General features: G+C 38.1%; 1 protein-coding gene and 1 pseudogene across 1 annotated transcript; both read left to right on the top strand.

Annotated features, from left to right (window-relative positions):
* Positions 1 to 226: 226 nt before the first annotated feature.
* On the top strand, positions 227 to 1,171 carry OR5B12 (olfactory receptor family 5 subfamily B member 12). The gene is given in 1 exon segment (NM_001388583.1): positions 227 to 1,171. A coding segment is annotated over 1 exon segment (945 nt).
* On the top strand, positions 13,800 to 14,671 carry OR5B134P (olfactory receptor family 5 subfamily B member 134, pseudogene; annotated as a pseudogene).

Here is a 26,762-nt window from a genome sequence, read left to right on the forward strand (position 1 = left end):
TCTCCGAAACCTTTTTTCTGGCATATTCTATAATAACTTAAGATTGCATTTCATTGTCAAAACCATGCTTTAGTTCTAGAGCGTCTTGAAAACAAGTTCTTGCAATACCAAAATAAGGCGCAGAGTGGACATACTGACTGATTTCAGCAGAGTCCCCTTCATTTACAATTCTGATTCGATTTTCTCATTGCTACTGGGCAGCCACGTGATTCCCAGCAGACCCCCCATGGAGAACGGTACAGAGGTGACTGAGTTCATTCTTGTGGGCTTAACCAATGAACCCAAACTGCAGATTCCTCTCTTCTTAGTCTTCTCCCTCATTTACCTCATCACTCTGGCTGGGAACCTGGGCATGATGGTACTGATTGTCATGGACTCCCGTCTCCACAATCCTATGTACTTTTTCCTCAGTAACCTGTCTCTGGTGGACTTTGGTTACTCTACAGCTGTCACTCCCAAGGTCATGGCTGGATTACTTACAGGAGACAAGGTCATGTCCTACAATGCATGTGTCACCCAGTTCTTTTTCTTTGTAGCCTTTATCACTGCAGAAAGTTTCCTCTTGGCCTCAATGGCCTATGACCGCTACGCAGCTGTGTGCAAACCCCTGCATTATACCACCATCATGACAACAGGTGAGTGTGCTCGTCTGGTCATAGGCTGTTACATCTGTGGTTTCCTGAATGCTTCCATTCACACTGGGAATATTTTCAGCCTTTCCTTTTGTAGAGCCAATGTTGTTGATCACTTCTTCTGCGATGCTCCTCCTCTCCTGGCTCTCTCATGCTCAGACAACTACATTAGTGAGATGGTTATTTTTTTGGTGGTGGGCCTCAATGACTTCTTTTCTGTCTTAGTCATCCTGATATCCTACCTGTTTATATTTATCACTATTCTGAGGATGCATGCATCTGAAGGACGCCAGAAGGCCTTTTCCACCTGTGCCTCTCACCTCACTGCTGTGTCCATCTTCTATGGGACAGGCACCTTCATGTACTTACAGCCAAGCTCCAGCCATTCCATGGACACAGACAAAATGGCATCCATGTTCTATACAATGGTCATTCCCATGCTAAACCCAGTGGTCTACAGCATGAGGAACAAAGAGGTCACCAGTGCCTTTAAAAAGACTGTAGAGAAGGCAAAGTCTTTTATAGGATTCATATTTTAATTACAAAGAATCTACAATTAAGGCACTTTCATCCACCTCAGATCTATCTAGAGAAAATATTTCCTGTCCAGCTCACAAATTTCTGATTTCTAATAGTAATTTCCCAGCTATTGATTAAATTTACAAAGTCTTAAAAATATGATATCTAAGAATAATAGGTTAAGAAGAATCACCCATAATTACATTCTTGTCTTAAAAATGACAAATACCCACCATTTGCTTTGACGTGGATGGAACTGGAGGGTATTATGCTGAGTGAAATAAGTCAATAAGAGAAGGACAAACATTATATGGTCTCATTCATTTGGGGAATATAAATAATAGCGAAAGGGAATAGAGGGGGAAGGGAGAAGAAATGGGTAGGAAATATCAGAAAGGGAGACAGAACATGGAAGACTCCTAACTCTGGGAAATGAACTAGGGGTGGTGGAAGGGGAGGAGGGTGGGGGATGGGGGTGAATGGGTGACAGGCACTGAGGGGGGCACTTGATGGGATGAGCACTGGGTGTTATTCTGTATGTTGGCAAATTGAACACCAATAAAAAATAAATTTATTATTAAAAAAAAATCTTTTTAAGGAGCACCTGGGAGGCTCAGTCAGTTAAGCATCTGCCTTTGGCTCAGTTCATGATCTTGGGGTTCTGGGATTGAGCCCCACATTGGGCTCCCTGCTCATTAGGGGGTCTGCTTCTCACTCTCCCTCTCCCCCTCTCTCTGTTCATGTGCTCACACTCTCAAATAAATAAATAAAATCTTTAAAATAAGGATTACTACTAGTTAAAAAGAATTCTTCTTAATAAACATGTTCTTGGGATGCCAGGGTGGCTTAGCGGTTGAATGTCTGCCTTTGGTTCAGGGTGTGATCCCAGAGTCCCAGGATCAAGTCCCACATTCAGGTTCCCTGCATGGAGCCCACTTCTCCCTCTGTCTATGTCTCTGCCTCTCTCTGTGTCTCTCATGAATAAATAAATAAAATCTTTTAAAAACCCATGTTCATTCACGCTCCCATAAGAACATGTATTCTCACATACTCACATGTATGTAGAAGCACAGGCACATGCATATATAATTAATGAAAAACTTCTGAAATCTATACACCCACAGAAGGATAAATTAGTTAAGACATATATGAAAGGTCTGTTGTTATAGTAGAATTTAGAACAATTATTTTGTTGTCTGAAAACACATTCTTCACATCAATAGTTGACTTAATGGAAATAGATATATGTACATATATGTACATATATATGTTTGGTTTTTAAAAATTATTTTTATGTATCTTTCTGCATATGAAAAAGCAATATATTTTATATTTTAAAAATTAAACATGAAAACACTTCCAAATTTCCTTTAGTATAGATTTATTATTGGGTTTTTTTTTGTCTGTTCTTGTTTTCAGTAAAAATGCAAGCCATAAGAGACTCTTAACTATAGGGAACAAACAGGGTTCCTGGAGGGGGCAATGAGTGGGGAGGTTGTGGGATGATTGGGTTATGGGCATTAAGGAGGCATTTGCTGTAAGGAGTACTGGATGTTGTATGTAAGTGATGAATCAATAAATTCTACCTCTGGAACTAATAATACATTATATGTTAACTAACTTGAATTTAAATAAAACTTAAAAAAAAAAACACGTATGAATGGAGCTTTTCTAGAAAGTTGCCAGAAGGGTGAAGTGAAGTAATGACATTACTTGGGGGTTTGGGATCAGTTAAAGGACTCCAAACACATTCTACTCACTTCAGTGGCTGTCAGGCTGTTTTTCTCAGCTCCTGTGGTTCTGAAACTGCTGGTTTTCAAAGCTACCACAGAATTGGAAAGTAGAGCAGTGAAGATACCAGGAAGCTCATTATTATTACCCAGATTCTGCCATTTTTCTTGAATAAACACTGTTTGGATTGTTGCAAACCTTGTTTAATTTCTAGAGCTTTAAAAGTTTTGGAAAACTTCTTGCTTGTGTTATTTTTGCTTTAATGGAGGGGCATATTTTCAGAGGCCCTTACTCTACCATTCTGGAAGTTTTTGTCCAGCCCTATTTAATATCAGCTTCCTTTCTTATACCCTCTCGGAGTACATTGTTCTATATTTTTAGAATACGTATTAAAATTTGTAATTATATATTTATCTATGAGTTTAATGTCTCTTTCCTCATCAGATCAAAATCTACTCATTCAGGAACCGTATCTCTTCTGTGTACACAGAATCTAACACAGCAGCTGAGTTGTGTCTTACTGAGTTGGGATTCAATAAATAATTTGTTGACTTAATATATTCATTCATAAATGAATGAATATGAATTTTCAATGTTATTATAATTGAGATTAATTGTTGGAAACAATGTTGCTTGGAGCTTCTTTTTTATTTTATTTTTACTTTTTTAAATATTTTTTTATTGGAGTTCGATTTGCCAACATATAGTATAACACCCAGTGCTCATCCTGTCAAGTGCCTGAGGCTTCTTGAAGGATTTATTGTTCTTTCTGTTCTGGAGACCATGTAGAATTCCTAAGGAAGGTAATGCCAAGTTATGATCATTCTTAAAGATGTCCTGCATTATCAAGAAGAAATGCATTGACATAAAATGTATAATCTGGAGTTAGCATACTATCATCCTTACAAAAAAAACCTGCCAGACTTTGTATAATTTTATGACTTTTATTAAATTCATTAGAGACCTGAGGTCACAGGGCAACTAACTCAAAATACAATCAAGGATAGGCATATTCCCAAAGAGATGGGATGAGAACACTAGCCTACCTGCGATAGATGCTTCTAGGTTCTATAATTACTGATATAAGGATTCATCAAAATTTTAAAATTAATAACTAAAGATTTAGTTATTAGTATGAACTAATGTGAGGATATAAATACTTGCAAATGATTTATTTGCACACATTTAATTAGACACAAGGGGAGTTTGTACTCATGTACATGCTCTGTTCTGCAGGCTTGTTTCAATGTTTACAAGAAAGATTGAGGGCAGGGTGAGGTTTCTGAGAATGCTGCTCTCCTGGGGCTGGCCTAGGAGAAAGGACTAGCAACTGTTGCAGAAAAAAACCCTACTCAGATTCCTCTCCCTTACTTTTCTATAGAATAAAAGCTTAAGTCACTGATGCCCTCACGTTCTGATAAAATTTGCTGGAACTGATACAGGAAAAGAGAATAAAGTCCTTTATCCATGGGAGTTGATCAGTACAATGTCCTGGGACAAGACCACAAGAAGTGTACCATATCTAGAATAGGTCAGGATCACTAAAAAGGACACCATCTCTGGAAGCTAGGTGAAGCAAGATAGCAAGGTTCTTGTCTCATGGAGTTGAAGAATGAATCTCGTGGACAAAGGAGAGTGAGTAAAGTGATAGAAGTTTATTAAGCAAGGGTACCGGAAAAGCTCTCAGGAGTAAGAGGGGGTCCTGACAGTGTTTCCAACGTGGGCCTCCCCTGACAGTCTTTTATTTAGAACTTACCAGAGAGCTTGTGGCCTTAACATTATTGTGATGGTTAGTTTGAGTAAGTACTAATAATTTCTTTAATGGCTTACTTCTTTTTAGGGTCTGGTTATTCTTTGTTGGTTACAGGTATCTGTCATAAAAAGACACCCTCCCCACCCACACCTAGGGCAGGGTGGTCTGGTTTGTTCCCTTATCTCTGGTTTCCTTACACTTCAGCATTTTGGAGGTTTCTGTGAGCCTGATCCCATAGCCCCCTACCTGTCTCTCACTACTACCCCACCTGTCCTTACTCATAGGGACAAAGTTTCTGTGTAAAATAAAGGCTGTACAAGCACAGTAAAGAAGGGCCCTACTATCCACAACAATGCTAGCAAACATTAAGTTGAGGTAAGCACAGTCTACTACTAGGAGAGGGCCAAGAACATGGAGATCCCTTTCTTTTTTAAAAAAGATTTATTTATTTATTTGAGAGAGAGAGAGAGAGCAAGCATGAGAGGGAGGGGCAGAAGGAGATGGAGAGAAAATCTCTAGCAGACTCCACATTGAATGCAGAGCCCAATTCAGGGCTCAATCCCATGACCCATGAGATCAAAACCTGGGCCAAAACCAGAAGTCAGATGCTCAACAAACTGAGCCACCCAGGCAGCCTCAAGGGGATCCTTTCTGAGACAGGTGCATGGCAGTGGCGATTGGCCACAGTGGTCTAGGCTGGTGTCTTGCACTCTTGCAGCTACAGAGGCCTGGACTGGCTGTTGATATAGGTTTCAGACTCTGGTGGGGGGTAGGGATGGAGGGAGTAGGGAGGGACTTAGGCACCTGGCATATACGAACATGAATACCTGTATGATAGAACTGGTAAGATCTGTAAAAGGTCCACAGGAGCTATCCTGGCTATTGGTTTCTTCAGTGACAAAAGCTGGTGGGGGCATCTTGTCTTGGAGAAAAGGTTTTTATTTTTCACTGTTGAAGATGATGTTTGTTGTGGGCTTGTCATTTATTATTTTGAGGTACATTCCTTTCATACCTAATTTGTTGAGAGCTTTTGTCATGAAAGAATGCTGAATTTTATCAAATACTTTTTGTACATCTATTGGGATGATCATATAGTTTTTATCCTTCATTCTGTTGCTGTGGTATATCACATTGGTTGATTTGCATATGTAGAACTATCCTTATATCATGGTGTATGATCAAATCCAACAATACATAAAATGTCTAATAATTCATAACTAAGTAGAGATGCAAAGTTAGTTCAACCTCCAAAAACAATGTTATTCACTATATTAATAGACTCAGGAATACAAATCATATAATCATCTCAATAGATGCAAAAAAGCCTTTGACAAAATTCATCATGCATTTATGATAAAAATTCAGCAAACTATTAATGGTGGAGAACTTCCTAAACATAATAAAAGACATCCATGAAAAACCTACAGCCAGTTTCTCACTTTATGGTAGAAGACTGAATGCTTTTCTCCTAAGATTAGAAATAAGGCAACGATGTGCCCTCTTAAAACTTTTATCCAACATCATGATATATATCCTAGTCAATACCCTAAGGCAAGAAAAAGAAATGAAACACATACCAGTTGGAAAGAAATAAATAAAATTCTCTCAATTCAGAGAAAATATGGCTTTCTACTTAGAAAATCGCTTAGAAAAGCTACAGAACTAATACGTTTATCAAGTTCTGAAGAAACAAAGTCACTATGCAAGAATATGTCATAATTTTATACAATTTTAATAAAAACTTAGAAATTGGAATTTAAAAACAGTACCACTTGCAGTAGCAGCAACATGAAGTACTTAGGTATAAATTTTGCAAGATATGTGCAAGACATGTTGAAAAATATAAAGCATGGATTGAATACATCAAAGCAAATCTAGATAAATAGAGAAATTTACTAAGTTCATGGATTGGAGGGCAAGATAATTTAAAGATGTCTGTCTTCCACAAACTAATTAACAAAATTTCAATCAAAGTTCCAGAAAGAATTTTTGTAAAAATTTGCAAACTCATTGTAAAATTTATATGGAAAGTGAAAAAAAAACTAGAATAATTAAAACAATTTCGAAGAACAACAAAGTTGGAGCACTCACCCTACCTCCTTTCCAGATTTTCTATACAGCTACAATAATCAAATACTGTGGTATTGGACAAAGGATAGATATATTACATTAAATATTATTGAAACAAGTATTCACTCAAATTTTTTGTTTCAGAAAAAAAGACGAGTCATAGACTAGGAGAAAGGATTTGCAAATTATATCAGTCCTTATCAATAAAGGGCTTATATTTTGGAAGCATAAGATATTCTCAAATCCCAAATATAAGAAAACAAATACAATGAAATACAATAAAAATGGACAAAGGATTTTTTACTTTTTTAAAAGTTTTTATTTAAATTCCAGTTATGAGATACCACCTCACACCAGTGAGAATGGGCAAAATTAACAAGGCAGGAAACCACAAATGTTGGAGAGGATGGGGAGAAAAGGGAACCCTCTTACACTGTTGGTGGGAATGTGAACTGGTGCAGCCACTCTGGAAAACTGTGTGGAGGTTCCTCAAAGAGTTAAAAATAGACCTGCCCTACGACCCAGCAATTGAACTGTTGGGGATTTATCACAAAGATTCAAATGCAATGAAACGCTGGGACACCTGCACCCCGATGTTTCTAGCAGCAATGTCCACAATAGCCAAACTGTGGAAGGAGCCTCAGTGTCCATTGAAAGATGAATGGATAAAGAAGACGTGGTTTATGTATACAATTACTCAGCCATTAGAAACGACAAATACCCACCATTTGCTTCAACATGGATGGAACTGGAGGGTATTATGCTGAGTGAAGTAAGTCAATCGGAGAAGGACAAACATTATATGTTCTCATTCATGTGGGGAATATAAATAATAGTGAAAGGGAATATAAGGGAAGGGAGAAGAAATGTGTGGGAAATATCAGAAAGGGAGACAGAACATAAAGACTCCTAACTCTGGGAAACAAACTAGGGGTGGAGGAAGGGGAGGAGGGCGGGGGGTGGGAGTGAATGGGTGACGGGCACTGGGGGTTATTCTGTATGTTGGTAAATTGAACACCAAGAAAAAATAAATTAAAAAATAAATTCCAGTTAGTTAACATACAGTGTAATATTAGTTTCAGGTGTGTAACAGTTCCATAAATTAACGATGCTCATCGCAACAAGGGAGTGAGTCCCTTAGTCCCTTAGTCCCCATCACCTATTTCACTCATCTCCCACACACCTCCCCTCTGGTAACCATCATTTGTTCTCTATAATCAACAGTCTGTTTCTTGGTTTGCCTCTCTCTCTTTTTTAACCCTTTGCTTGTTTTGTTTCTTAAATTCTATATATGAGTGAAATCATATGGTATTTGCCTTTCTCTTATTTTGCTTAGCATAATACTCTCTAGCTCCATCGACATCATTGCAAACAGTACGATTTCATTTTTTGATGGCTGAGTAATATTTCATTGTATATATTTATTTATGCCACATGTCTTTTATTTCTTCAGTTGATGGACACTTGGGCTCTTTCCACAATTTGGCTGTTGTAGATTATGCTACTATAAACATCCGAGTGCATGTACCAAAAATAGGCAAAAGATTTCAACAGATATTTCACAAAAGAAGATAATTGGGAAAGCAAATAAACATGTAAAAAGATGCTCAAAATCATTAGTCATTAGAGAAATGCAAATTAAAACAACACAGAGATACACTATAAACCTACTAGAATAACTAATAGAAAAAAAGCTCACCTGTAAATATAAACTACCATCAAGAATGTGAAGCAATTGGAACTCTCACACACTGCTGGTAGGAATACAAAATAGGTTCCTATTTTAGAAAATAGGTTGGCAAAATCACATGACCTAGAAATCTTACTCCTAAAAATCTACCCAAGTGAAATAAGAGCACATGTTCACATAAAACCTGCATGTAAATGTTCGTAGGATCTTTATTTGTATTAAATAAAAATTGGAAATATTTCTTTAGCTATTTCTTTAGACTCCAAGAGGATCCCCACTTCCCTCAACTGAAGAATGGATAAATAATCTGAATACATAGACTGCAACTCAGTAATAAAATGGAACCAATTACAGAACAACTATACAACTCCATAAATTTTAAACACATTAGGCTAAGGGAGAGAAGCATGACTCAAGAGATAATCTACTGTATTATTCTTTTTTTATGATATTTTTACAAAGCCAAAACCATAGGGACTGAAAACAAATTAGCAGTTGCTAAGAGGTGGAAGGAGGGGTCAATTACAGAGTTGTAGGAAATTTTGGGAGGTTAATAAACTGTTCTATATCATGATGTGATGGTGGTTATACAGCCAATTACATTTGTACAAATTCTTAGAACAATGCATTGAAAAGTGTGGATATAACTGTATGTAAATTATACTTTAATTAGAAAAAGGGGGGGAAAAGACAGTAATGCAAATGGATCAGTGCTTTTACTCAACAGACACTTCAGTTCCCCACTGACAGTTTAATTGCTTCTTCCCTAAATAAGTGAGACGAGGGGCTGTGGATGTTCTCATAGGAGACCTGTTCCCCTGAGAACTCTGGGTCCCTACACATTTCTTTTCTTTTCTTTTTTTGTCCTTAACTTTCTCCTGGTTCCTATTCATTAGCCTTGGGAATCCCCAAATCACTCCATTTGACATCATTTTAGAGGACCCGTCTATGTGCAGAACCCTTTTGTTCATTTGTTTATTCATCTGAAAGTTACTTGTTCCTGGCATTCATGCTGTCTTCCTCCAAACAGGATTTGCTTCCAGGCTGCAGCCAGAGCCAAGAAAACCCACTCCAAGATAATAATTATACTTATGCAGGTTAAAATGATAATCCTCTTACCAAGTTGTTTTATAGACCTTCCGTCATTTGCTATTCATAGACAGAATTCTGTAAGGCATGTGGGAGATGCAATTTTATTAGTTCTACCTCACATATCAGGAGACTGAGCTTGACGGGGTAAATGACTCTTCCAGGGGATCATAAAGGATATATGAGGGATGCAGGACTTGGACCATCTTCCTAGCTCCATATCAGTGATTTTTCCTCCATTCCTCTGTGCTTCAGAGACCTTGAAGCCTTTTTCCCAGTACCAGAGAGAGAGAACACAGGATATATACATTCTACCATGGTTGAAGTTCTGATATCAGAGACACAACTCATGGTTGCTTTTCCCTTTTCATCAAGGAACCAGGTAGGATTCTACATATCCTAGGCATTTTTCAGTGAGAAGTGTAATTCACTGCAAAAACAGTAGGGAAGCTGTGTCTACTGTGAATTATTTTAGCAAAGTAATGGATGTTATGAGTATTTCTTTTTTTTTTTTCAGTGGAAGAAAAGAACTATTTTTTTTGAAGATTTTTTTTATTGGTGTTCAATTTACTAAAATACAGAATAACACCCAGTGCCCGTCACCCATTCACTCCCACCCCCCGCCCTCCTCCCCTTCTACCACCCCTAGTTCGTTTCCCAGAGTTAGCAGTCTTTACGTTCTGTCTCCCTTTCTGATATTTCCCACACATTTCTTCTCCCTTCCCTTATATTCCCTTTCACTATTATTTATATTCCCCAAATGAATGAGAACATATAATGTTTGTCCTTCTCCGACTGACTTACTTCACTCAGCATAATACCCTCCAGTTCCATCCACGTTGAAGCAAATGGTGGGTATTTGTCATTTCTAATAGCTGAGTAATATTCCATTGTATACATAAACCACATCTTCTTTATCCATTCATCTTTCGTTGGACACCGAGGCTCCATTTCTCTGAAACGGTGAGGTAGAGCTGGTCTTAAATGCCCAAATGTACATCATTATTGAACAAATAAGGAGTCTAGTGATAAGTTAGGAAACATTTTGCTCTCCTAAAGAGGATGAACAGCAACAATAAGAAACAGAAAATAGATTATGCTCCACTTGAATAGGTAGTAATTTCATTCTATTTACTAATTGTAGATCTGTTATGGAAGGGATGTTAAGTAGAGCAGGGTGAAATGATATTTCTTTAGACTCCAAGAGGATCCTCATGATTACAAAGCTCCATACTCTATTTCAACCTTCTTTTCCTCTCTTACCTTACTCATAATCCTGGCTCACATAAAAAAGCTAAACAAAGGCACAGGCTTATGATCTGTATGATCTGGATATGAATCTTGAGTTTATTTCTTGCTAGGTGTAGAGGGAATTTCTGTGAAGTCACATAACCTCTCAAATCCTCAATTCCTTAACCACAAAATGTGGATATTAATACTCTGTATCTTGTAATACTATAGGATAAAGTTGTAGGATACTGTAACTTTTAAAGTTTTTCTTATCAATTTCTAAGTTATCCTTTTAAAGTTGTGGAATATTCTCACTGGTGTGAGGTGGTATCTCATTGTGGTTTTGATTTGTATTTCCCTGATGGTCAGTGATGTGGAGCATTTTCTCATGTGCTTGTTGGCCATGTCTATGTCTTCCTCTGTGAGATTTCTGTTCATGTCTCTTGCCCATTTCATGATTGGATTGTTTGTTTCTTTGCTGTTGAGTTTAATAAGTTCTTTATAGATCTTGGATACTAGGGCTTTATCTGATAGATCATTTGCAAATATCTTCTCCCATTCTGTAGTTTGTCTTTTAGTTTTGTTGACAGTTTCTTTTTTTTTATTTTTTTTTAAAGATTTTATTTATTTATTCATAGAGACACAGCTAGAGAGAGAGAGGCAGAGACACAGGCAGAGGGAGAAGCAGGCACCATGCAGGGAGCCTGATGTGGGACTCGATCCGGGGTCTCCAGGATCACACCCCGGGCGGCAGGCGGCGCCAAACCGCTGCGCCACCGGGGCTGCCCTCGTTGACTGTTTCTTTTGCTGTGCAAAACCTTCTTATATTGATGAAGTCCCAATAATTCATTTTTGCTTTTGTTTCTCTTGCCTTCGTGGATGTATCTTGCAAGAAGTTGCTGTGGCCAAGTTCAAAAAGGGTGTTTCCTGGGTTCTCCTCTAGGATTTTGATGGAATCTTGTCTCACATTTAGCTCTTTCATCCATTTTGAGTTTACCTTTGTGTATGGTGTAAAAGAATGCATAAGATATCTAGAATAAACCTAACCAAAGAGCTAAAGGATCTATACCCTAAAAACTACAGAACACTTCTGAAAGAAATTGAAGAAGACACAAAGAGATGGAAAAATATTCCATGCTCATTGATTGGAAGAATTAATATTGTGAAAATGTCAATGCTACCCAGGGCAATTTACACATTTAATGCAATCCCTATCAAAATACCATGGACTTTCTTCAGAGTGTTGCAACAAATCATCTTAAGATTTGTGTGGAATCAGAAAAGACCCTGAATAGCCAGGGGAAAATCACAATGCCAGATTTCAGGTTGTACTACAAAGCTGTGGTCATCAAGACAGTGTGGTACTGGCACAAAAACAGACACATAGATCAATGGAACAGAATAGAGAATCCAGAAGTGGACCCTCAACTTTATGGTCAACTAATATTCGACAAAGGTGGAAAGACTATCCACTGGAGAAAAGACAGTCTCTTCAATAAATGGTGCTGGGAAAATTGGACATCCACATGCAGAAGAATGAAACTATAGAACACTTCTGATTGTATGTCCTGTATAGAAGGACCAAGTTAAGTTCTTACAAAAGCACCTGGAATATCCCATCTAAAAATTAAGCTTTTTTTCTGCTTAAAAAAATATAAAGTTGTGGCATAAACATTATACTACTTACTGTATAAAGTCATAAGGATAGAGTAAGAACACACACCTGCACACTGAATGCTCTTATCAGAGGTTATAGAACATAGTACATGCTTAAAAAATCTTATGTTTGTCAAAGGGGAGCACACACGAATGTCTTTAGGAGCTGGATATGAACAGGGAAGTTGTGAAGCCCCTTCAGATGGCAGAGAAAAGTGGTTACCAATGAGGTAAAGCTGTGACATAGGCTTGATATAGGCTTCATTCAGTTCAAATGAGAAAAAAATCACAGCATGGATCTCACCTCAAAGGCAGATCTGAAACCTAGAGTCAAACCCAGGGACCTGAGATTTCAACCCTGCATCTTTGTCATCTAGCTTAGAGGGTCAGCGTAATGAGAGTAAGAGTGAGTTCAAAACAGAAGAAAACTGTTTCAACCCAAGATAAAATGTGGATCTCAAGGAAGAAATGGAAAGAATGGCTGGTGTGGTCAATGATCTGGTCAGAGGAAGGACAGAGTGAAACACACAGAGGAATCAGAGGATCAGAGAGTGAGGCTCTGAATCCATAATCTAGAGACTGGGTATGGGTTTCCACCTTTACCCAACCAAGTCAGAGACCATCATTTCATTCCACTAATAACATTAGAGCCAACCCTCATCAGGTTTATAATTATTGATTCTCATGCATTATTTTATAAACTCTCAGAATTGCCCCTTCACGTCATACCTCCACTTTTAGAGATGAAAAAACTGAGGCTCAGAGAACTTAGGTTAGGATAAGATCTCCTAGATAGTAAGTGTTAGGATACAATTTGGACACACATGACCCTCTTCCCAGAGCTTGAGCTCTTGCATCCAGTGCATTACCTTCTCTTTAGAAGTACTGAAGAGTACTTCTGAAGAGTACTTGCTGATTGTCCATGCCTGCTGCTGCGTCTCCCCTACTGCATCCGCCCTACCTCCATGCTTCCATCACCCCATCTCAAGTCCCAAATCCAGGAATAGTATCTTTGTCATTTTGGTACTCCTGACAACTAACATTAAGATGGGTCCAATGGATTCAGTGGCTTCATGTGAATAGAATTAATTCAATTCAATTCAAATTTCAGTTACTGTCATGGGATTCTGGAATTGGTCTGCTTGGGTACACAACTTGCCTCTGCCAGTCATTATTTGGGTAAGCTTGGAGAAAATACACAATCTTTTGGGACTAGGTTCCCTTGCAAAATAAATGAGTGCAATGATTAGTTGTTTTGTCTTGTGTGTGCTTTAGATTTGAAGAAAAAATTATTGCTGTAATTGAAATAATCCACAGAGCATATACACAGCGTAACCTCACTCTATTCTCTTTTCCATTTGACACTCCCTTTCCTTCTCACCACTACAGGGCATCCTGTGATTCCCCACTGACAACCACTGTGAACAGCATGGAAGTGACTGTGTTCATCCTTCTAGGATGTTCAGATGCTCCAGGACTGCAGGCCTCACTCCTTATGACATTCACCTTCTTCTACCTTTTCACTCTAGTTGGAAATCTGGGGGTGATTGTGTTGATTCTGTTGGACTCCAGTCTCTAGATGCCCATGTACTTTTTCTTCAGTAACCTGTCTCTGATGGATTTTTGTTATATACCCAGGGTCATGACAGGACTTCTTAGAGGAGACCAGGTCATCTCCTATAATGCATGTGCTGCTCAGATGTTCTTTTTTGCAGCCTTTGCATCTATGGAAAGTTACCTCTTAGTCTCAGTGGCCTATGACTGCTACTCAGCAGTGCGCAAACCTCTCCATTACACCACCACCATGACAACAGATGTGTGTGCTCATCTGGCCATTGGCTGGATGTCTGTGATGTTCTGAATGCCTCTGTAAGTGTTGAAGATACCTTCAATCTTTCTTCTTGTATGTCAAATGTGGTTCATCACTTTTTCTGTAATATTCCAGCAGTCACAGCTCTGGCTTGCTCTGATCAGTGAGTTGGTTATCTATATGACCTGACTTCCTTTTTAAATGTTTTCTCTTGTAGTTATCTTTATTTCTACCTGTTTACATTTATCACCATCTTGAAGATGCACTCAACTCAGAGGAATCAAAAGGTTTTGTCCGCCTGTGCTTGCAATCTCACTGTAGTCTCCATCTTCTACGGGACAGTCATCTTCATGTACTTGTAGCCCAGCTTCAAGAATTCCATGGACACAATCAAAATGGCATTTATTATATTCATCTTCAAGTTAACACACAAACTCCATGTGAGCGGTAGCTTTATCTGCTTTGTTCACTACTCTACTCTCCATAGCTAAATGAATTTCTTGTTCATAGGAGATTTTAATAACTATTTGCTAAATAAATGAATGAATAAATGAAGCTTTTAGTTCAATAATATCAATATATTGGCTTTTTGAATCATGAATATTTATAATTCATCATTCATAAAATAAACTACATAGAATTGTAGAACATTTCAAGATTCATGACCAGTGTTCTTTTTTTGCTGAAATATTTTTATCTACATTCTCACTCAGTGCTTTTAATCTCCATTTATGGATACAATGATTTTCTGGAAACTACATAATCATTCCTTAGGAATGACATTTCATTGACTGGTAAGTAGCACATCAAATAGATTCTATTTAGTAAATCATAAAAAGATATAAAGTACAAAACTATTTTAAAGTCTAATATCTCATTCAGTTTGGAAAATTACTTTATACACACTAGTTATGCAGTTAATTCCAATGATTCTAAATATCCATACAGAATGGAAACACAATAGTAGTTATCAATAGTAAACACAATCCACATTCAATATCCTTGCATTAACAGTGTTCATGTGTTTAATTTTGATCCTCAGGAGAGATCAATTTGATAATAAAACTCCCCATAGGAATTTGCATTGTTTCCTTTTCTGACTCTACACAGTTGGAGGTGCTCATACTAACAGTATGTGTAAGACTGCACTTGGGGGGACCTGGATGATTCAGTTGGTTAAGTGGCTAACTCAGGTCATGATCTCAGGGTCATGAAATCGAACCTTGCATCAGTCTGGGCATGGAGCCTACTTGGGATTCTCTCTCTCCCTCATTCTCTGCCCTTCCTTTCTCCCTCTCTGAAAAACAAGACTGTGTTTGAATGTTCTAGGATGTTCATGCTGACAGTAGCGTGGTGAGAGTATTATAAACATTCTCTTTTGTCTCTAGATCTATGATGATGGTGATGTATCTTCTGCTGGAATCACTTAAGAAATTACATTTCATAAAAATGTTTGGAATATTTTCAGGCTTACAGTAAAGGTGCAAAGACAGTACAAGCGTTCCCATATACCCTTTGCCCAGTTTACCCTGATGTTATCATCTGTATTCTCTTGGCACGCATGTCAATACAAACAATCCAACATTCATGTATTGCTATTAACTGTATCCCATACTTTTTGGATTTCACTAGTTTTTCCTCTGAAGTTCTTTTTCTGTTCCAGTATCCTATACATAACATCACATAATTGAATGGTTATTCATAAATAACCATTTAACATAAATAAAATGGTTAAAAACCATAAATACCATAAATAAACATAAATAAACCATAAATAAAAATGGTTATTGTTTTATGTCATTGTTTTGGGTGATGTTCTACAAACAGTGTATAAGTAATACAGCTGCTCTTAAGATGTTGGCTAATCGAATTTAAATTTAAAAAAGAAAGAGAAAGTCATGAGGGTAAGGAGATAAATAAAGAAGGTTAAGTAGTTATGTCTAAGAAAAAAATTTGGGTGGTGCTTGGGTGGTTCAGTTGGTTAAGCATCTGCCTTTGGCTCAGGTCATGATCCCAGGGTCCTGAGACTGAGCTCCACATTGGGCTCCCTGCTCAGTGGGAAATCTGCTTCTCCCTCTCTCTCTGCCCCTGCCCCCCCCATGAGCTCTCTCTCTCTCTCTCTCACACACACACACACACACACACTCTCAAATAAATATATAAAATCTTTTAAAAAGAAAGAAAGAAAAGAAATTTGGATATGGTGACCAGTATTGGACCTAGTAGTAGAAATTGAAAACACATCTTCAGGTTATTGAAGGAACTCCATTTGCAAGAAAGCCATGAGCCTTGATTTTTAACATTCTTAGGCTGAGCATTAAAACAACTCTAGAAATTTAAAATTGTGTGTGCAGAAGTAAGCTGTAAAAACTGAATGTTCCTCAAAGACCTCATAATCTCCCACATGGTTTAAACTGCCTAACATGGCCATCAACTTCACATAAAAATATATCCTCCACTTGTTCTGGGACATGACCAGACTCTAATACCCCAAACCCCTAGCATTAGACAACCCCTTCACTTTAGAAATGTTCCAGACCTGTTCACTTGAACCCTGCAACTAACCAAGGCCCATCAAAGATACCTGAAAACCAATTAGAAAGTCTCCTTTTCCAAAAATCTCACCTCAATAGAATCCTTGTCAATTTTACACTATCTCAGTATTTCTTCTTTTTAATCTATAAAACTTAATCTCCTTTCTAACATCTTTGAACCCCTGCTAAAACTCAAGTGATAGCAGATGGCTTCCTTTGCTGACACAAAACAGAGCAAGGCAAAACAAAACAAAATAAAGCCAAACCAGCCTGTTAATTTTATCTCAGATTTCATTTTGTCCTTGATACACTTCAGAAATGATCTCAAAGAATAATGGATAAGGAAAAAAAAAACATGCAACAGGACTAGGGGCCAGGAAAAACAGTGGAAACTGGAAATCTCCCAGAGAGAAAAACAGGGTCTCCTAAAGAAATATCTCCACTGTCAAGGTTGAGGGACCTTCATAAAGCTAACTCAGCAAGATTTCAAAAGTGACCATTGTATCTCCATTCTTTACTTTCATAAAAGGGAACTTTTTTTTCACTTCTAGTCATCCTGTTTGTATCTCATATACTGAGTATGATGTGAGATAAACTGTTTGGATTTTGTGTGTTTGTTTAGTTCCTGGACCACCAGGAGCCATGTTCGGAGTGAATGGAGAGCACCCCTGAACACCTTAAGGATCCTGGACATTTGAGCCTGTATAGTGGTTACTTGGGATTTAGGTTCTCTGTAGTGGAAGCAGATAATATGCTCTGCAGGGGCAGAGGAAGTAAAATGGATATTTGATGAACATAAGTATTATAGTAGAAGATACTTGTTCTTTCTGTGCCAAATTATTTACTTTTTCTCCTAAGGACATATCTACACTAATTTTCTCAGCCCGCTTGGAATTAGTTGAGGTCGTGTCATTGTATTGTCAGTGAAATTTAAGTTACACGTGCCACTTCCAAGTCTGACCTGTGAAACCTCCCAAGTGATCCCCTGCTTATTCTCTCTTCCTTTGTCACCTGTTAGATAGAGAATCTAGGTCACAGGATTGGTGGAGCCACTAAATAGAAAAAGCTAGGATTGCTGAATCATGGTCTGAGATCCTGTAGAACATCTAACCGAACAGTATATAAGCAAGAAAAGTCCCTTATGGTTAAGCCACTATGATTTGGGACCTTCCTTGTATAGCAACTAGTATTATTTACACCAACTAATTGATTAGAGATTCCCATAGCACAGTCTGGAGGCTGTTGGTAAGAAGTAGACGGATGTATGATGAGAAATATTGTCAAATGTCTACAACACAATTTAATTCCACAAATATTTAACAGTAATCCCCATCCAACTTCTAAACATAATTGAAATGGCTACAACAATTAACATTAGCACAAGTTTTGGAGGAAAAAAAGCCCATCCCAACCAGATTTTCTGATCTAGAGGATTTACAAAAATCCTCTGAGTTTCTACTGAACGTGATAATGCCTATTTTACTGAATGAACAAGAACTTAGCACGGCATCTGACAGAGACTGGCCATTCAATAGATATGTCTTTTCCTTTCTCTTCTTCTTCCTGCTCCTCTTCTTCTTCCTTTTCTATATCGTCACCCTTCTCTATCTACCCACTTATTAAATATATACTTACTATATAAATACATTTATCAACTATACCACTAAATATTAATAAATTAGAGTATCTCTGGTTATATATAAATATTAATACTTATTACATATATTTAATATATTATATATATGTTTGCATTTATAAGTGTAGCTGTACTATTTACTTTGAACTCTTTGAGGGCAAAGGCACTCTCACACTTAGGTCTGTATTCTCAGAATGTAGTCTGATGTGGGCCAAATTAAAGAACCCAATAATCACTGAAAGAAATGGTGGAGAGGAGCTGAGCCATCAATGCCTTGTGACAGCTGCACAGTGGAGTGCAAGCCTCTGCATTGTACCACCACTAAGACATCACCTGTGCTTGATTTTCTGGCCATGGTTTCCTGAGTGCCTGAATTCACCCCAATTCTCTCCATCTGTGTGTCCGATATGGTTCATCACTTTCTGAGAGAGCAAGCAGTCAGTCATGGTTCTCTGTTACTCTCATAAACCGACCAGTGAGCTAGTTCTTGCTTCTGTAGCAGGCAGGGCTTTGACGTCTTTTTTTGTTCTCCTGGTTGCCTTTCTTTCCTACCTGCTCATAATTATCACCATTTTGAGGGTGTGCTCTCCTACAGGGCGCCAGCACACCTTTTCCACCTGTTCTTCCCTCATCTCTTCTACAAGAGAGTCATCTTCATGTGCTTATAGTCAACCTCTAGGAATCCCACAGACATAGGCAAGACAAATTGTCTCTAGTGTTAGTATTTTAATGATGTAGGATCCACAATAGCCCAGTTTAACCCTCTTCCATCCTCCTGGTGCAGTGACTTCCCTGTCATGGGCCAAACTATGCTTTCTTTCCAGGAGTGATATCCTCATCTCTTCGAAAATGTGTTTTTGGTTAAAGAGTAAACATATAAACAGAAATGTAATAGCATAACTGTAAGAGTTCATAGTGAGCTTAGATATTTAGAGGACTGCATTTAAAAATCAGTATTAATCAGATATGTCATTTGCAAATGTCTTCTCCATTCCGTTGGTTGCCTTTTATTTATTTTTTAAAATAAATTTATTTTTTATTGGTGTTCAATTTACCAACATACAGAATAACACCCAGTGCTCATCCCGTCAAGTGCCCCCCTCAGTGCCCGTCACCCATTCACCCCTACCCCCCGCCCTCCTCCCCTTCTACCACCCCTAGTTCGTTTCCCAGAGTTAGGAGTCTTTATGTTCTGTCTGGTTGGTTGCCTTTTACTTTTGTTGACTGTTTCCTTGGCTGTGCAGAAGCTTCTTATTTAGATGAAGTCCCAACAATTCATTTTTGCTTTTGTTTCATTTGTCTCCGGTGACATATCTAAAAAGAAGTTGCATGGCCAATGTCAAAAAGGTTACTGCCTGTGTTCTTCTCTAGGATTTATTTCTTTTTATTAAATTTTAATTCAGTTACCCAACATATAGTACACCATTAGTTGCAGATGTAGAGTTCAGTTATTCATCAGTTGCGTATAACACCCAGTGCCCATCATATCATGTGCCCTCTTTAATGCCTATCACCTAGTTATCCCCAGATCCCCTCCAGCAACACTGTTTCCTATAGTTCATAGACTCTCATGGTTTGTCTCCCCCTCTGATTTCTTCCCTTTGATTTTTCCCTCCCTTCTCCTATGATCCTCTGTGCTGTTTCTTATACTCCATGTATGAATGAAACCATATGATAATTGTCTTTTCCTGATTGACTTATTTCACTTAGCATCATATCCTCCAATTCTATCCACATCAGTGTAAACGGTAAGATTTCATCCTTTCTGATTGCTGAGTAATATTCCATTGTATATATATAGACCACACCTTCTTTATCTATTCATCTATAGATAGACATCTGGGTTCTTTACCACAGTTTGGCTATTTTGGACATTGCTGCTATGAATATTGGGGTGCAGGTGCCCCTTCAGATCAATACATTGTATCTTTAAGGTAAATATCTAGTACTGTAATGGCTGGTTTCAAGTTTCACAGTGAAGTCTTTCATCTATTTTGAATTTACTTTTGTGTATGGTGTAAGAAAGTGGTCCAGTTTCATTCTTCTGCATGTTGCTTTCCAGTTTTCCCAGCATCATTTGTTGAAGAGACTCATCTTTTTGCCATTGGATATTCCTTCTTGCTTTGATGAAGATTGACCATATAGTTGTGGGTTCATTTCTGGGTTCTCTATTCTGTTCTATTGATCTGTGTGCCTATTTTTGTGACAGTACCATACTGTTTTGATCACTACAACTTTGTAATATGACTTGAAGTTGGGAATTGGGATGTCTCCAGCTTTGCTTTTGTTTCTTGAAGTTGCTTTGGCTCTTCGGGGTCTTTGTGGTTCCATACAAATTTTAGGGTTGTTTGTTCTAGCTCTGTGAAAAATGTTGTTGGTATTTTAATAGGAATTGCACTGAATGTGTAGATTACGTTGGATAGTATAAACATTCCAACAATGTTTGTTCTTCTAATCCATGAGGAGGGAATGTTTTGTCATTTCTTGTGTCCTCTTCAATTTCTTTCATTAGTGTTTTATAGCTTTCAGAGTACAGGTCTTGCACCTCTGGTTAGGTTTATTCCTAGGTGTCTTATGGTTAATCACATCTGATTCATTCATCTGTTCTACATCCATTTGCAATATAAACCTACATGAGAGTGGGGGTGCACACAAGCCTATGAATAAAAGTAATGCAGAGTTCCATTTATACATCTACACGTAGGAGTAGAAATTTGTCAAAGAATTATGTAATTATAGCATGGCTATTTTTTTTTAAGATTTTATTTATTTATTCATGAGACACACACAGAGAGAGAGAGAGAGAGGCAGAGACACAGGCAGAGGGAGAAGCAGGCTCCATGCAGGGAGCCCAACATGGAACTCCATTCCAGGTCTCCAGGATCACGCCCTGGGCTGAAGGTGGCGCTAAACCGTTGAGCCATTCGGGCTGCCCCAGTGGTGCCTTTCATCTGCTGTGTTCATACCTCTATTCCCAGTGCATTAGAGAGTGTCTGGCTCAAGATTCTTTTGTGAAATGAATGAACTAGATTTCTTGTGAGCACACTAGGTCAACATGTTGGATCTTTGAGCCACTGATAATCCTATCACACCACTAATAAGTAATCCTTCTAAAGATAATTTAGAACATTTCAAGAATGTTCTTGAATGTTTTACACTTCTACTTTGTGGACTATTTTTATCTACAATCTCACTCAGTCCTTGGACTCTGAATTTTAGATGCAGGGATCTTTTTGGAACCCACACCATCCAGTGGGTCATCTGAAACCATCTCTTATTTTTTCCTTAGGAATCGTCCCATGAAGTGGCTAGTAACACAATCAAATTCTATTTAGTAAATTGTTAAAAGACCTAAAAGAGGAAAGTATTAAAAGTTTAATTCTGATTCGATTTAGAAAATTACTTCACATATGTTGAATGTACAATTAACTTCAGTGATTCTAAACATCTTTATTGAATGCAATCATAACCTGCATTCAATATCCTGGTGTGAGTTACAATAATTATCATTTAACTTTGGTCCTCCTGTTAGCCATAATAAAGCTACCCAAGGATATCTGCCTCTGTGTCTTCTTCTCTTTCTATCTCTATACAATCAGAAGCATTAGACATCACATCTCAAGATTTATAAACCTGTGCTTTGAATGCTTGAAGGTGGTCATGCAGATACTAGCATAAGTTACCAGTTCATCTCACCAGTATCATGCTAGTGGGATACTAGCATACATTCCCTTCTGGCCCTAAAGTCTATGGAAAAGGTGATGTTTCTCCTGATGGAACCTTTTTATTATCATTTTAAATAATTTTAAAATTCTAGGATGTTCTAAATTTTAAAAAGCTTACAACTGATATTACTGTCAGTTCCCATACACCCCTCCTGCCCTAGTTTCCCCTGTTACTAATATGTTACTTTAACATGGTAGCTTTGTCAAAACTAAGAAGCCAATCTTGGCATTACTAGTCTCTAAACTTTAGATTTTACTTGGATTTTATCTTTTTTTTTTCCAGGAAAGTCCTTTTCTCTTCTAGATTACATGTCAGGAACAACAGCAAATTGAGTTGTCATGGCTCCTTGGTTTCCTCTGGCCTATGACAGTGTCTAGGACATGACTTAGACAGTTTTGAGGAGTGCTAGTCAAATATTTTGTAGAATGGCTTTCAGTTTGCAGTTGCCTGGGGTTTTTGGGGGGGTCATGGTTAGATAAGGGATATGGGTTTTCTGTCAAGAACAGGAAGTTCCCTTTTCATTATGTTATAGCTGAGATCCACATTCACAACATGACTTGGCACCATGATATTACCTTCGATCATGAAACCAAGATAGCTTTGCCAGGTTGTCCAGTGTGAAGCAATGTCCTCCCTTCTTTATATTCTATCATTTGTAGTAACTTACTAAGGCTGTCTTAGACTCCAGGCAGTGGGGGACTAAGGTCCACCTCTGGGAGGAGAGGGGAATATATAAATAAATGATTTAGAATTCTTGTGAAGAGAGAATCTGTTTCTTTTCACCATTTATTTATTTCTTCAATCATTTGTTTATATCAGTATGGTGAGATCACATAGTTATTGTATACTTTGGGTTATAATCTGATATTATTTATTTACTCAGATGGTTTCATGTTTGGTCATTGGGAGCTCTTTGAGTTTGCCTTATTTCCTTTTGACATGCCCCCATCTTTTTAGTTTTGAACATTTCTGTTGGAGCATGACAAGATGCTCAGACTCATCTTGCGTTGACCCCGCTCCAGCCTTAGAATCAGTTCTTTCTCCAGAGAGCCCTCTTTCCATCTATTAGAGAATACTATTTAGAAAATAAGGTTTAGGAGCTAGGTAGGCTCATTGCTACTTGGATGTCACTTCCAGATGACCTTAGAAGACAAAACTAGGAAATACACACGCACACACAATTACACTTATTTCTATATCTACCCATCTATACCTGTAATAAGATAAAGATAAGGTTCTTTCCAGCCTCCCCCGACTTCCTGTGCATGACTTGTTTTCCTCTGGTGCTAGCTCACTGACAGTTTTTATCATGAATCAATATTGGATTTTGTCAACTGCTTTTTCAGCAGCAAGTGATACAATCATGTTTTCCTTATTAGCATATTGATATGGTCGATTACATCTATTGATTTTCAAATGTTGGCTCAGCCTTGCATACCTGGGATAATACCCACTTAATCACTGTGCTTAATTCTTTTATACACTACTGGATTTGGTTTGGTAGTATTTTGCTGAGGATTTTTGTATCTATGTTCATGATAAATGTTTACTTGTAGCTTTCCTTACTGGTAATGCATTTATCTGATGTTAGGATTTGGGTACTTTCTATGCTTTGGCTTATTTTTTTTGTCTTTTGCTTAGTAAAAGAAACTATTATAAATTTTTTATTTACATTTTGCTGGATTTGGAAACCTGAGAAACTGATCCAAATATGCTCCTACTCCGCATCCTCTCCAACATTTGTGGTTTCCTGCCTTGTTAATTTTCCCCATTCTCACTGGTGTGAGATGGTATTTTATTGTGGTTTTGATTTGTATTTCCCTGATGGCAAGTGATGTGGAGGTTCCTCAAAGAGTTAAAAATAGACCTGCCCTACGACCCAGCAATTGCACTGTTGGGATTTACCCCAAAGATGCAGATGCAATGAAATGCCGGGACACCTGCACCCTGATGTTTCTAGCAGCAATGTCCACAATAGCCAAACTGTGGAAGGAGCCTCGGTGTCCATCGAAAGATGAATGGATAAAGAAGCTGTGGTCTATGTATACAATGGAATATTCCTCAGCCGTTAGAAACGACAAATACCCACCATTTGCTTCGACGTGGATGGAACTGGAGGGTGTTGTGCTGAGTGAAATAAATCAATCTGAGAAGGACAAACATTATATGGTCTCATTCATTTGGGGAATATAAAAAATAGTGAAAGGGAATAGAAGGGAAGGGAGAAGAAATGGGTAGGAAATATCAGAAAGGGATACAGAACATGAAGACTCCTAACTCTGGGAAACGAACTAGGGGTGGTGGAAGGGGAGGAGGGCGGGGGGTGGGGGTGACTGGTTGGCGGGCACTGAGGGGGACACTTGACGGGATGAGCACTGGGTGTTATTCTGTATGTTGGCAAATTGAACACCAATAAAAAATAAATTTATTATTAAAAAAAACAAAAAAAACAAATATGCTCCTACTTCATGGCTTTTTAAAAAATTATTTACTTATTTTTACTTTTATTTATTTTTTATTTTTTTAATTTAAATTCAATTTGCCAACATATAGTACATCATTAGTTGCAGGTGTAGTTTTCAATAATTGTTTTCATCAGTTACATATAACACCCAGTGCTCTCACATCACATACCTTTCTTTCTTTCTTTTCTTTCTTTTCTTTTCTTTCTTTCTTTCTTTCTTTCTTTCTTTCTTTCTTTCTTTCTTTCTTTCTTTCTTTCTTTCTTTCTTTCAGTTCAATTTGCCAACATATAGCATAACACCCAGTGCTTATCCCATCAAGTGCCCCCCTCAGTGCCCATCACCCAGTCACCCCCACCCCCTGCCCACCTCCCTTTCCACCACCCCTTGTTCATTTCCCACATACCCTTCTTAATGCCCATAACCCAATTGCTCCATTCCGCCACCCACCTCCCCTTCAGCAATCCTCCGTTTGTTTCCCACAGTTAAGAGTCTCTCAAGGTCTTTGTCTTTGATTTTTCTCCATTCAATTTCCTCTCCTTTCCCTTATAGTCTCTTTCGCTAGTTCTTATATTCTGCATATGAGTGAAACTATATGATAATTGTCTTTCTCTGCCTGACTTATTTCACTCAGCATAATACCCTCCAATTCCATCCACGTTGTCATAAATGATAGGTTTTAAAAAGGCTTTTCTTTCCCAGCCAACTGAGTGGAATATTCCTCCACTAGAACAAAGTTGATACAAAACAGGTGAGTTAAATATGCCAAGATAGGAGTAAGGAGAGACAAAGAAGCATGTCAGCTTTTCCCATATTTATGATATAAATTTATAATTTAAGATTCTTGAAGTTTGGCATGTTGTGTCAAGAAGTCCAGTCATGGGCCATTTGAGAGTTAAAGGTGAGAGACAACAACTCAGGAATTTGAGCAAAAGTAGTAGTGGCAATCTGCTTTTCCTGTTTGGGCTCCCCCCACTGTCACCACCCTTGCTTACCACATGGATGTCTGTGATAATGTGGGGGGGGGGGGGAAGGTGATCTCGGATGTACACAACAGAAATCAACTGTGTCTAACTTAAGCATAAAAGAAATGTATTAGAAGAATAAAAGGGTGCTCACAAACCAAAGGGAACACTGGATAATTTAGGCCAAGAAAATCAACGTTAAACAAAGAAAGCCAAAAGGCAGGAACCACAGGAAAGACAAAACCCCTGGAACAGTTTTGTTAAGACAATTCCTCTGGCACATCCACCATTTCTGCCTTTGACACTACTCTCAATGGCTACCACTACCACAACTGTCGGACTCTTGCTAATGTCATATGCCACAACACTGACTGTCAATAAATTCTAATTATCCTAACTTCTGTACGGTATTCATTGCAACCCTTTGGCTGAGATAAGTTCTTTTGCTGCTAGCTGAGCTGTGAGCATAGTAAGCGTAATAATAATAATAATAATAATAATAATAATAATAACCATTCTCAAATACACCACTTCCTAGTACATTGACCATGTTTGTAGTGTTTTACATGTCTTAATTAATTTAATCCTTACAGCAACTTTACAGATAGGTACTATCGTAAATCCCACTTTACTTATGAGGAAACTGAGGCTTTGGCACATTAACTCCTCCAAGTTCCAGGACAGTTTGGACAGAACCAGGATCTTCATGCATGCCTCACTCTGGAGTCTTCTCTAGAGGGATTGTGAACACAGTGCTGTACAGTTATAGTTTCCTATCACATTTCACATAGTGGGCAATTATCAAAAATAGGAAGTGTTTGGGTAGAGGGCATCCAGGAAAATGTTATATCTCAGCTCCTGGTGGTCAGTTTCTATGTAGAAATATATGGGGGAGGGATGCCTGGGTGGCTTAGTGGTTGAGCGTCTGCCTTTGTCTCAGGTCATGATCCTAGGGTCCCAGGATCGAATTCTGCTGGGAGCCTGCTTCTCCCTCTGCCTGTGTCTCTGCCTCTCTCTGTGTCTCTCATGAATAAATAAATAAAATCTTTTTAAAAAAAGAAATATATCTGAGATTTTTTTGTTGAGTCCCTGGGTCATTCAGCTTTCTCTGGAAGTCAGTGGGCAAAGCGAATATGCTACAGATGAATTCTTGTTTTCCTGCTTTGTCAGTTTAAGCAGCTCATATTTGAATTCTCCTGTGTCTTACTTCTCAGTTTGTTAATTATTAACACACATGTCAACTCCACCATAATAGGGTC

The sequence above is a fragment of the Canis lupus genome, chromosome 18, assembly GCF_011100685.1.
Source record: "Canis lupus familiaris isolate Mischka breed German Shepherd chromosome 18, alternate assembly UU_Cfam_GSD_1.0, whole genome shotgun sequence".
NCBI lineage: Eukaryota > Metazoa > Chordata > Mammalia > Carnivora > Canidae > Canis > Canis lupus.